General features: G+C 41.1%; 2 protein-coding genes across 3 annotated transcripts in view; one reads left to right on the forward strand and one right to left on the reverse strand.

The window, feature by feature from the left end:
* Positions 1–832: 832 nt before the first annotated feature.
* slc25a16 (solute carrier family 25 member 16) lies at positions 833–9,680 on the reverse strand. 2 transcript variants are annotated; one of them, XM_016678702.1, is made up of 10 exons: positions 9,614–9,680; positions 5,784–5,915; positions 4,861–4,953; positions 4,638–4,771; positions 4,458–4,521; positions 4,214–4,335; positions 4,049–4,112; positions 3,789–3,951; positions 3,587–3,655; positions 833–2,660 (listed from the first exon to the last, which is right to left on the reverse strand). In XM_016678702.1, the coding sequence occupies exons 2-10, from the start codon at positions 5,881–5,883 to the stop codon at positions 2,504–2,506; spliced, it is 966 nt and encodes a 321-aa protein (XP_016534188.1). In that variant the 5' UTR covers positions 5,884–5,915; positions 9,614–9,680; the 3' UTR covers positions 833–2,503. The 2 variants fall into 2 exon arrangements, with proteins under 2 accessions (XP_016534188.1, XP_007566254.1); XM_007566192.2 differs by lacking the exon at positions 9,614–9,680 and adding an exon at positions 6,259–6,699.
* Positions 9,614–12,829, forward strand: part of LOC103147714 (methylcytosine dioxygenase TET1-like) — a 33,765-nt gene continuing 30,549 nt past the window's right edge. Inside the window, exon 1 of the mRNA XM_016678694.1 lies at positions 9,614–11,648. Within this exon, the coding sequence (XP_016534180.1) occupies positions 9,663–11,648 (1,986 nt within the window). The 5' untranslated portion in view covers positions 9,614–9,662. The remainder of the gene's footprint in view (positions 11,649–12,829) is intronic.

The raw sequence follows: 12,829 nt of genomic DNA on the forward strand, positions 1-12,829 counted from the left end.
GAATAAATCCTGAGATTCAGACGCTCGTAATTCTCAAAATGTTTTATCTGCTTTATGCGACATCAAACAGACTGAAAAGCATCTCCACAGAACATACATGAGTATCTGCGCATTCAGAAACAGCAGTACTGTGAAAAGAGACGTGGCAGCTATCAGAGGATGATGAGCTGCTCCAGACTTTATTCTGTTTCCTAGATGGCGGCTTCAAACTCTCCACGAAGTGTGAAATTACACCCCAGGGAAGTAAGGAACACTTACAATGAAAATTTATTTTATATTGAAATAAAAACACTTATTGCACTTCACTATGTTGAATGTATGAATAATAAAGTCTCCCTTTGTTCAAGTCATTTTAAAACAATATACTTTTCAATCATTTATGGGTGCTTTCTAGAACTTTTTTCACTTTCTGCTACGCAACAACCACAAATGGCAACAACCTTCTGTGTGACAAACCAACACAAAGTAGCACGATTGTGAAGCGAGACAAAGAAAAATGACAGTTTTCCATTTATTTATTTATTTTACAATGAATTATCTAAAATGTCTTTTGATTTTTAATTGAGCTCATGTGACAGGGGGATCTGCCATCTAGTCCAAAAACTGGGCCTGATCTCTCTAATGTTTGCCATGTTGTGCATGGTTTATGGCCACAGTGAGCTTGTCTTCTTATTGTTTTATTTCAAAATTGGCTTTTTCTTCTGCCACTCTTCCGTAAAAGTCCAATATGTGGAGCACACAGCTAATAATTTTCAAACTACCAATAGTCTCAGGTGCTTCTCTGATTAACACTTTTCTTTTTCTTCCTTCGTTTGCTGGATTTTACTTACAGGAGGTCAGACTAAAGGATCAAGGGCTGACTACATGTTCATGTTCCTCTTGTCACACTTTTGTCTTAAAACCATGACACCGTTCTAGAGGCATTTCAAATTTCCACACTACTTTGTGTTGTTGTATGACATAAAATCTCACTAAAATACATAAAGTTTTGTGGTTGTGACGCAACAATGTGGGAAAAACAAAGGGGTATAAATGCTTTAGCAAGGCACTGTGCTTTATTGTTCATTTGCAGTTAATTATAAACACGATCAGTGATCGCCTTTAACGATTAAGACGGTCCAACACAGAAGAGGTCCTTTGTATAGAAATGTTTTATCAAATTACTTTTGCTGTAAAGAAAACTGGGAAATTTCCTGTTTTCAGGAAATGAAGAGCTTAGTTTCTTCAATAGCTTTTTTCTTATATAAAGCCTATTTGGGCTCCCTAAAATTATTAAAGACAAAATAAAGAACAAAAAAAAAACCTGCTAAGGTACTGACTGCTGTTAAGAGGTAAATAGTCTGTTTTCCGGTTCATTCGAATTTAGATCAAGCTGTAAATTTCTTCTTTTCTTTTCAAAGAAATGCCATTATTACAAAATAATAGCTAGTAAAAAAAACATCTCAGTTGACTGAAATCTGGGGTTAAAATTATTAAATAGCAAATAGCTACTTAACAGCAGTAATGAGTTTTGTTTTGTTGTGTCTGATCAGGCCAAATCAAGCATGTAATGTCCATGTCTGAGGTTTGCAGTCCGCAGGGCTGGATAACCATTTACATCTTGTTTCAATACTGCCACCCAGTGGCAACATGTCGCTAAAGCAATAAATAAAAAGCTTCAGTGCAATTTAAACCTGAGTTCCCTGTAAAATATTATGGTTGTACATCAAGCGACATCGTCACAGTTGCAACAGACTCATTCTTGACATTAAATGCGTGTTAAGAAACATGAACGCAGTGTTTAGCAGTGTTTAAAACAAAAACAAAACATTGCTCCATTTAAGACCTGAAAATTAAATGGAAGGCCGTTTTGAGACATCATGTGGCACGCACAAACAGTATTTATGCTGATTTGTACTGAGAAAGCAAAAAAAAGAAAAATAATTTTTTTTCCTATGTACTGCATTACAAAACTAAAAACACCCTCATTCAAGGGTGTACAAAGAAATCGTATATGTCACCATTTAGCAGCAGCTACATCTACTTGGAAAACTTACAAAAGAAAAGAAAAGAAAAAAAAACATCTAAGGATATAATTGAGCAGCTGTACCATGACAAACACTCATAATAATTTAAAGAACAAAAGCAAATTCTTTCATCCAACAAAGAAAAAAAAAAAGTGCTTAAACTGATTTAATTTGTGATAAATGATTAAAATGTGATTGCGTTTGCTAAACATTCCAGGGCTGCTTTGGCGCTGCTTGCATAACTGATCAAGAAATCGTAAGGATGTTTTAAAACCAAAATGTTTTCAGTAATGATGCAGATGGAAGGGGAATTACAGCCTCCCGCTGTTCGACACTATAGATCCCCTTTGTCTTTACTATTGACTCTCCTGGTTTCTTTGGGGAGCTGAACTACAATAAGACATACCGAGCGAACTCGCCGATTGAGCGGCAACTCCGTCAGGGAAACGCGGAAGCTGATCGGGTCAACGATCTGATCGTTCAGGCTCAGGAGGAGACTAGTTCAGATGGAGGACTTGCTTCATGAACTCGTAGGTGGTGAAGGCCATGGCCTGTGAGGGCACGCAGCGGATGTAGTTAAGAGAAAGGCCTCGGTATAGTCCTCTCTTGATACCGTATGTGTTATACACGTACTTCAGAGTCTTGAAAGGCGATCTGTGCACATGCAAGACAAACAACACTGTTATTTTCGCAACGGGACCCACAAATAAGAAATAAAACACAGAATCGAAGACAATTTTCTGTTTGCTTTGAGAGCAAGTATTTCAAGTACGCAGAGCGTCATTTGGAGTCTTTAAAAATGTATTCTAAAATTAAATGAAATCTCTCAAGGCTAATAAAACTTTGCTGTTTCTGGAAAATCTGATAAAGAGAAGTAGTTAAAAGCGAGAACAATGAGTCGTGTTTGGAAAAGTATTCAGTGAACCTTTCCAGGAATGAATGGTATGTTGCTGGAGCCTGACGACTCGGGGTGCTACTTAGATTTAAGCTTGTTTTATAACACAAAAAGTTCTCAAATATTTGGATCCTCACACATCCCATCATGTTTCAACCACAGATTTTAACACATTTCACTTGGATTTTATGTGATGGACCAGCACAAAGTAAGGCTGCAAGATATTAGGTAAGTCAGATAGCCATATGATTTAAGATATATTTTTTAAAAAATAAACAACCCTAAGACTAAACATACAGATAACGAGTAGTCTGAGCAGCTATTTGGGAAAAACTTAACAATAAAGTTTTAACAGAAAAATTTTGTATAAAACATTTTGCATTAAAAACCTCTTCTTGACCATATTTTCATCTTATGACAATTGTCACCAGCAAATCCGTACAGTGATGTTATACAGCCCATCACACAGCAGTGCATTAGTGAAAAGTGAAACCTCGGTGGAAGCACCTCCTGCAGCTTTTACAGCTGCATGTCCCTTTGGGGTCCCTTAAGTGTAAATTTAGAATGAAAGATTCTAAGAAAATATTCTTGATTAAATATTCAAATATTTAGACGAAACAAAAGTTATGATATCATCTCACTGCAAAACCAAACTATGACAAGTCAAACCAGCAGCGATACTCACCCACATTTATCCGAATCAGGAAGCGCAGTTCCTAACTGCATCCTCCTCCTTGCCACATCCAAGGGGTAGCTGGTGAGGAAAGTCCCGTCATAACACAGAAACCAGAAATGATGAAGTTGAGTTATTAAAAATCGGAAACCGACCCGCGTTTGACTCGGTCGGAGCTCAAAACTCCAACACGTCCGTCAAGGAAAGCACTTACGAGACAGTCTGAGCGAAGGCACCAGCAACACCTCCACAGAGCAGGTTGATGTGGGTTTTCAGAACGAGCACGTCCGGGTTGTCTGACGAGGGGCGGCCCAGCTGCTCCGGGAAGTGCTTTAAGCCTTGACTCTTCAGGGTGCCAAAGGTAAAGAAGGAGAGCCCTTGGAGGATGCAGAGAGAAATAAGAGACTGGCTAAACACGTGGAGGACATTTTTGCAAGCACCTTTGAACAACAAAATCAAGGCACCAAAACTCACCTGCATAAGGCGCCATTCCAACAAGAGTTGGAGTCAGGCCTCTATAAAATCCAGATGCGCCCTCCTGTGGAAAGGAGTTAACAGGTAAACAGAGAGTAAGCAGAAACTTACAATCTGACGTAACATTTTAGTTTAAATTAGCAAAGTTCATCAAAGGTAAATCACCTTGTGATAAATGGAGCGGAAAACATCAATAATTCCAGAGTAGCGTTGATCACCCTTCACCTGGAAGGCCAGCCGGGCTCGGACCACGTCCAGAGGGTAGGTGCATATCACCGCAGTCATGCCTGAAAACACATAAGCAAAAGATCATGAGATCACAGTAAAAAATAAAATAAAATACACCAGTTTAATAACACTATCTGTGCCAGTAAAGCTTGGGGCACCGTGATAAGAGGTCTATCTGTACCTGCCATAGATCCTGCCATGAGGCGATGGATGTGTCCAGAGATCCCAATCCGTTTATTCAGCAGCTATGAAGAGATCGTCAACAATAATGCATCAAAAATAATGCCTACACGGGAAACGCATTCATAAACATAAAACATAATGTTGGACTAGAGAATTAATGATAAAATACTCACTTTACCTTTTTATATTTGTCAAAGGCCATAAACTGAATGGCTCCGTAAGGAAATATCCTGACCATCATCGCACCGTTACCCCTGTACAGGCCCAGGACGCCTTCTTTCTTTGGCACAGCCATGAAAGTGGAAAACACCCCTACAGAGAAAATTCACAAGATTCACTCTGGTGATAAACTAACTTGTTAAGAGTTAATTTGCTTGTTTGGCAGTTAGTCGGTATTTTACCGAGATGTTTGTAATGGGGGTTCTGGCCCTGAAGAAGAATTTTGACTCTGTCTAGGGGGGCGATGGTAGTCTTCGCGCAGCATCCTGCTACACCTGTAAACAGAACAATACTCTTACATAAGCATGTAAACAGAATGTCAGGCTTCATGCCTGAAAATACAAACGTCTCAATCGCAGCTTGTGCAGAATACCACAATGTCAGTTGTTTAAGTTTTCAGTTGTTTATTTTTTTTTCTGTGACATTGTGGCATTTTAATTCAAGTGAGAATCAAATTCAGGTCAATGTGTACGTGCATGATGAAAAGCTAGCCACTGAACATCACTATCCTGTGTACTGGCTATCCTTATTTATGAAAAAAAAAGGGAGAAAAAAAAATAATATTCCATAGGGTCAAAGAATTTGGTTACCAGCATGTCAAAGGGGAGAACTCTTTAACCAGCTGTCATTAAATTTATTATATAACTGATTCTTTTGGTCACAGTTTTCAGTTGTTTAATTATTACTAGTGATTTTATTGAACTTACCACACTCTTCTTTTTAATCATTGCATTTGTAATCATTTCGACAACTATGTATGAAACTGGAACTTTTTCATCTGATTAACTAGGTCAATCTGCCTAGAATACATGGATCTACTCCCCTCCCCCCTTTAACCTTTTGGATGCATAAGCTTGGGATAATCACTATACTCTGGTAGCAGGACAGGCTCATCATCTTCAGTGCTATTCTAATTTTACAGTATCTGATATAGTTTTACAAATGAATACCCATTCCTGTATTATATTAGTTTGTTGTGGTTTTTTTGTATGAAAGGGCAATAAAGCAATATAGGAAGTGATTTATACAAAACCATTTTGTTTAAGATTGAACCCTCCCGAAACTGCCCTGAACATGATTAGTGAGCTGATGCATCATGTCATACCTCCAGCCACAAAGGAGCAAAGCCAGTAGTAATCTCTTTTAGCAGGTGTACTGCTGCTGCTGGTAGGGGAGGGTGTGGAGACAGCAGCCTCCGATGTCATCCTCTCGGCTCAGGAATCTGACACATCCATGCCTGTCAAGTTTAGTGAAAACACTGTGAAATATAAACTATTGGATCTAGACGAACCATAAAGCACATGTCAAAACTGCAAAATTACCTTAATCCAGAAATAACAAACCTATAGCAACATATGAACTGAAACTTAAGCGAAACTAGATCTTCCTGAATTATTTCATTTAAATTTGACCAACTGTGGAGGCTGTTTTCACAGACCGAAACGGTCACACTGGTTATAGGAAATGTGTGCAAGATCACTGTCGGTGATTAGCATCCACGCCCACATGGAGCTTCAGCTAAACGGCAACACTAAATGACAGCTGCAATAGAAAATAATAATTAAAAAAAAGATACTCACAAACTAATGGGAATCGGAAAGCAAACAGTCAAAGCAGCATCAATAGTGAAGTTTAACGATGTTTTTCAGTGGAACAAGAACCTGCACCTTCACAGCTTCCCCCCGCCCCCATCTTCTCCTGTACTCGTTGAGACAAAATGACATAAGGGATAAAGATGGCTACGAGCTACTGAAAGGTTTGTGACGATTGCGTCGTAAGACAAATATGTGACTGAGACACGGTATAGTATCTCAAAATATGAGGAGTTACAACATCTGTGCCCTTCGCCCTCAGACGACTAAGGGCTACCGGACATAAACAGTCGCAGGATATTGACGCAAGATGATGTTTCCGGTTGCGGACATGGGAGGGACCATAGAGCCGTGTGAGCTCTAGGAGAGTCAGGCTGTGTCTTTAATGACATGGTAATACTAATACCGGCCATTTCTTTTGAATGTATTTATTGCTATTTTATTTAAACGATCACATCTGTAAATATCTACTTGAACAATGATGTTTCCCAGAACAAATGTAAAAAAAAAAAAAAAAAAATCTATCAATTTTTAAGTTTCTAATTTCCAAGATATGTATTCCAAATACTTAAGTATCTGTTTAATACTTGAGCTGCTGCTTTGTACAGTTATTTAGTATAAAACCTGAAATTATACAGAATAATGGCTATGAGAAAAATGCGTATTCAGCAGTCTTTTGTATGAAAAAACAGAAAAATCTAAAATATGACAAAAAAAAATATCTTGATATCTCGTGGTTTTGTAATACAACATTTCAATTCTTGCAATCAATGGCCTTTTACTTTCAAATCAGATTTTACATAAGCAGATTTTCTATTTGTAACAAAAATATGTAAAACTGTGACTCAAGTCAAAACAAAAGCAATGTTCACCCTTCCGTTTTTAAAGTAGCTTTTTTAAAATTCATTTTTTTAAACCAATTGAATGAATCATGTTCCAGTAGCTGACAAATTTCGCAAGGTGGAGGATTTTATTTTTGTCCAATTTGAATCATATCCTATTGACTATTTGCTCTGCTATCAATAACACTGACTTGATTATGTCTTAATTTTAGAGTATCAATAATTCTGGCTCTTTCAGCAAGCTCCCCTAAAAATCATTTTATGATCATGCAACTGACTGTCATTTCCTCCTTCTTGTGAAACTCTAGAAACCAATCAACCATTTGAGCTGGTTGCAGACTGTTGCAGGCACAGAACCCACCAAACTGACACAGAACATCAAGTGAAAGGACTGATGTCGTTTGGAGTGCAGGGGATCTCCTGAAAATCCTTGTGGACTCAGTAGCCACATTGGTCATCTGGTGTTGTCTGTTGAAGCAGGAGTTTATCTAAAACTGAACAGAAGCGGTTAGATAAACTCATCAGGGCTAACAGTGTCTTCCACTCCATACAAGGAGCTGTTACTAAAGTGGAGAGTGACAAACTGCTGCATCATCAGTGCACAAAGGAACGTTACCGCAGCTCCTTCCTCCAAACAGCTGACAACCACAGATCCCAACAAACTTAAACTCAGCAAGTGTTTACATCCTTGCTTTTATTATTTGCAGAGTTTTTCCTAATTTAATATTACATCCATATTGGTTGCACAGGTTTTTCCAATTCTTGTAAATAGTTTATTGTTATTTTTTATTTACAAATGTCCCTGCACATTTCATTCATCATCCTACTCCGTTGCATAATTATTTGAATCTGAGGAAGCTATAAATATTTAAAGGGGGAGTATTATGTAAAATCAACTCATTTTGAGCCATTGTGTTCTAATGTTATAATGTTATTTCTTCATCAAAAACATACCTGGAGTGTTGCTTTGATTCTTTTATACATGTTTGAGGAATCCTTGAATCTCATGGCAGCCATCTGGGGTGCCTAAACGCTTGATCTCGCAAATCTCCTCCTTGGAGCCGCAGTCTCCCCCAAGCTCCTCAAAACTAGCGGCAGCAGCAATTAGCAAACACGTGTTGGAATTGTGACAATTCCAACACGTTATAACAATACTACATCTCAGTTCAATTCTACTACTATATGACAAACATGTCGGTCCTTTATTAATTTTTTATAATGTAAATTTGCTCTTAATGTACAGTATTTTACATAGGCTATTTATTTTGTTATAAATCTATTTAAACTACAAACTCCAACGGATCTACTGACATTTTATGCGATAAGCTGTAATTGTGAAGGGCAAGAAAAAAAAAACTTTTTACTAGCTGTGTAATAAACTGACACATAATGAGTAAAAAAAAAATGTTTCTAAAACTTTGCGAGGTTATTTGATTGACCCGTTACTTTTGACACAGTCCTGCTGCGTTCACGTGTCTGTACTCCATTTCGGGTTTTCCAGTCCTCACAAAGAGCTCTCGGCCAGCTCAGAGACCGTGGGCTGCGTCTGGTGGAGGGAGAGTGAGCGGGGCTGCCCTGAATGGATTGACAGAAGAGGGATTTACATTTCAACGTAGCGTCGTGCTCCGCAAAGACTTTACACGGTAGCACGGCTGGAAAAGCGGCGGTTCTGTTCGGTGCCCGTCCCCGGCTCGTCGGTACTGGTATCATGTCCATGTGTCACCCCCGGGAGAGGATTGAACTGAGCAGCGGTCTATATTTACCGAGGAGGGAAACCAATACAAGGTCTCGCCGTCTCGCTGGAGCGGAGTATTATTAGCGGTCCAGGCAGTGCAACTGTCTCTCCCTCTCTCTCTCTTTCTGCGGTATGTAAAGCATTTCGGTCTGTAAACGTGTAAATAAAAACCCACTCGGGTCAAAGTAGTAAGGGCTTTGGCAAAGCGAGGTTTCCAGACGCGCAGTGCTTCGTGTTATTTAAATGACAGCGGTCAAGTGCAAAATAATAATAAAGAGCGACGCTGAGGGCGGTTTTTACACAGTAATAACCCCCTCTTCCGCCAGCCAGGAAGACGAAAACAGGATCCGACCTCCGGACAGAGCCCTCTCTCCTCGACGGGCCTGCCCTTTAAAATGTTAAAGCCTCTCCATGTTTGTTTTATGGACTTCGTCTGATTATTTCTCGTCTTTTTTTTCTGTTTACGGCTTTATTGACATCAGCCCCTCGGCACATGCACATCGGAGTGGCTATTTTAGGAGGGGCAAAAGTAAAAACGAATGCAGTTGGATTTAAACAACTGATCTGTAAGAAGTTATTTCAATTTTATAGCATTTAAACTTTGTGTGGCTATATTTTTATTTGTTTGTCCATTCTGTCTTCATAGGTGATGCTCTGCAACTGCCAGCTAACATTCATTATAATTTACAATTCGAGGATAAATCATAATAGAAGAAGGGTTTAAAAATTTTTTAATTTTTTTTCTGAGCGAGAGATAAACAATTACCTGGCTCCCATGCTGGCTGCCAAAGGTCCTCTCCTTTACACCCTCAGCCATGCCTGCACCTACCAAGCCAACCAGGAGACACACACCTGCTCAGAGAAAAAAAGCCCAGAGAGGGACCAGCACCAGGGGCCAAACCTGTAACACACAGAAAACACCAGCAGAATCCACACGGTCAACTTCGAGAAACAACCAGGCCAAATCAGGCTGGAGACCTCGTGGAAGCGGGAAGAATCCCGGGAGGTCCCCTGGCAGAGGTAGCCATGCCGGAAATGTAACGGGATCTACTAGACTTAGACGGTCGAGCAGTGTGCCCGAAAACCCCCTCAGGCCGAGGAAGTCCCAACGGGGAACGCAAGTGTCTGTTGCTCCCTGCCAGTCTCCGAAAGCGTTCACAGGAGGGAAAAACAGCAGGAGGGGGAGCAGTCAGAGAAGAGCTGCATCCCGGCAACAAAACACAAGTAACAAGCCCCCAAGCATCAGCATCAACAATTCTCCTCCTGATGGAAAAAATGAGAAACCAGACAACAAAGAACCCCCCAGAATGCATCATGAGGCTGGTGTTGAAGCTGCGGCAAGTCTTGAGCCTAACGATGCCATAGAGGGCAGCTCTCTTGAAACTGACACACGCAGAGGCGATTTGCAGCACAGCTGTGACAGCCTTATAACTGAAGATGAAAAGTCTTTCAGCAATAACAGTGAAGGGGACTCGAAGCCAGCTACTGAGGTCACAGCTTGTGACGACAGTGATGGACGGGTAGGTGACGGGAGTGGAGATCACACCTCTGGCTCGTCAGAATTAACAGGCAGCGGCTCCCCGGGGGCACAGGGCAGCAGTGAGAAAAATGACACTTCATCTGTCCATGGTAATGAGCTTGATCATCTTGACAGCAGTGGTAAGCAAGATGATGGGGGCGCTGTCCAACAAGAGGAGGGCGAAGAGCTGGCCATGAAAGCGAGTAGGACAGATGAGAAGCCGCTGGTTGTCATAGAGAGAGATGTTGAGAGTTTGGAAGCAGAGACGGAGGTTGAGAGACAAGACGAGACAATGATAGTGAAGGAAGAAATTGCTGTGAAGCTGGGAAGTAGTGAGAGTGAAGACATTTGGGAAAAAGACACCCAAACCAACACTCCAACATGTCAAAACCCAGATCCGATTCATTGTAACCCACTGACGGCACAGTCAGAGTCACCTGTGCGTGTATTCTCCAATGCAGCTACCTCATATCCCACCAAAGCTCTCTCCACCTCAGATTTGTGTGAGCTGGAGGTTGTGAACCAGGCAAAGACTGATCTTCGACCAACCGTTCATGGTGCTAAGCCTCAACTCGCAGGGTCTTCGCCTAACTCTGATGTTGCTCTGAAGGTGCAGACTGTTATAGTGACTAGAAGTACTCCGGTTATCATCTGTCGGGACTCTCTGCAGCCAAGAAGTCTAGGGAAGTCTGATCTAAGAGAAACGCCTGTTGCTGGGGTAGAGAAGCAAGCTTGCACACCAGGCAAGACCAAAGACGAAGGTGAAATATATAAAGAGCCACAAAAAGAGAAGCCCTTTCCCTCCTTTATGCTACTTACCGAGGCAAACACCAAACCCTCCACAGGAAAGCATGAACCAAACTTTGTTGTGGATGGCACTCGGGCAGCAATGCCAGAGGATGATCCTGTGCCAAAGATCTCGACTTCCTCCGTAGACAGCAGCTCCACTTTGTCCTGCTGCTCGGAAAGCACTCGTTCCTCGTTTTCCTTTGACACTGAGTCAGAGACCGGGTGCGGCGATGCCAGCTTCTCCGCTCTGCCTGGATCCTGGGGGCCAGAAGGGACGGGCTCGCTCACCTGCCCGACTCTGACATCAGAAAGGAAGGAGAGGAAGAAGCGCAGCAGGTGTGGGGCGTGCGAGCCATGCCTCAGGAAGATTAACTGCGGCCAGTGCAGCTGCTGCCTCAATCGCAGGACCGGCCACCAGATCTGCAAGCTTAGGAAGTGTGTGGAGCTGAAGAGGAGAAGATCTTCATCTGTAATCAGTCAACGTGACGCACAGGTAAGACATGTAAAATTCTTTGCTACCCCACGTGAATAACAAACTTTGGTCAGACAATGGATTTTACGTTAGGAATAAAATGAATTAACACAGATCTTCTGCGGACAGCTGATCGGAGGCGGTTTCTGCCCTGTGGCATCGATTCTTGTGATCTCTGAGGTTTCCTGCCCACTGATAAAAGCGATGATTGAGAGTTACTAGAAACAAACAGTTGAAACAGAAGCTTTCACTTTCAGATAAATGAACTTCTCAGTCGGTGCTATCAGATGGTGAGCTTTGTGGTGTTTTCCTGTTAAATGTTATGGCTCGTCACTGAGAGAAAGGGGAAGTATTGCCTGTGCACATGTGTGTTTGGAGGATAGAGATCCGACTGTTGGACAGGAAGCCACTGGCACATGACTGCCGGCAGTTTAGCACATGTTTAAAGAACAGCCCTGTTTCACATGCCTACGTGAATGAGTGTGTTTGTGTGTGTCCTCAGTGTTGCAATCAGGAGAGCAACTTTCAGCAATGTGTGAGGACAGATAATAAAGCCTCCGAAGACGAAGGCACTCAAAACTGTTGTAGATAAATTTATATAAAGAGTTCAATCTTAAAGTGAGTCTCCCCTCAATTTATGAGCAGCATTTGTGTTTTGGATTTAGTCTGCCTCTCGGATGTTTCAGGCTTTTAAGGTTGACAGTCTTGATGAGATCAGGGCTTTGTGGCCATCTGCTTCAGGACTTATTTTACGTCTTACTGCTGAATATAGTTCTTAATGCCATTGCTTCCATGCTGTAGGTTGCTATGTCTCTGAACTGTCTGTTGTCGCTTGAATAAGGACCTAATGCAGATCTCTTCAAGATATGTGAGAAGCATTGAATTCCACTGGCATAATCACACAGTGATGCATATTCCTACCCATAAACAAGCCAATTTCTCCCTGTATCCCTCTATGTCACCTTGCATGCCAAGTAATTCTACCTTGTTTTACTGGCATGTTTTCCAGGTTGTGTACACGTATCTGCTCTTACTGTAGAATACGTTTCTGTTTCTCTGGGTCAGTCATTTTGCTGATTTATGGAGTAAAAAGAAAAAAAAAACTAATTTGTCATTTGACCAAAACAGTTCCAGCTAAAGTCTTAGCAAACTCCACACATTTGTGACTGAAATGTTTTTCTCTGACATCATTCTTAAGCAAA

The sequence above is a fragment of the Poecilia formosa genome, unplaced genomic scaffold (genome assembly GCF_000485575.1).
Source record: "Poecilia formosa unplaced genomic scaffold, Poecilia_formosa-5.1.2 Scaffold188, whole genome shotgun sequence".
Taxonomy (NCBI): Eukaryota; Metazoa; Chordata; class Actinopteri; order Cyprinodontiformes; family Poeciliidae; genus Poecilia; species Poecilia formosa.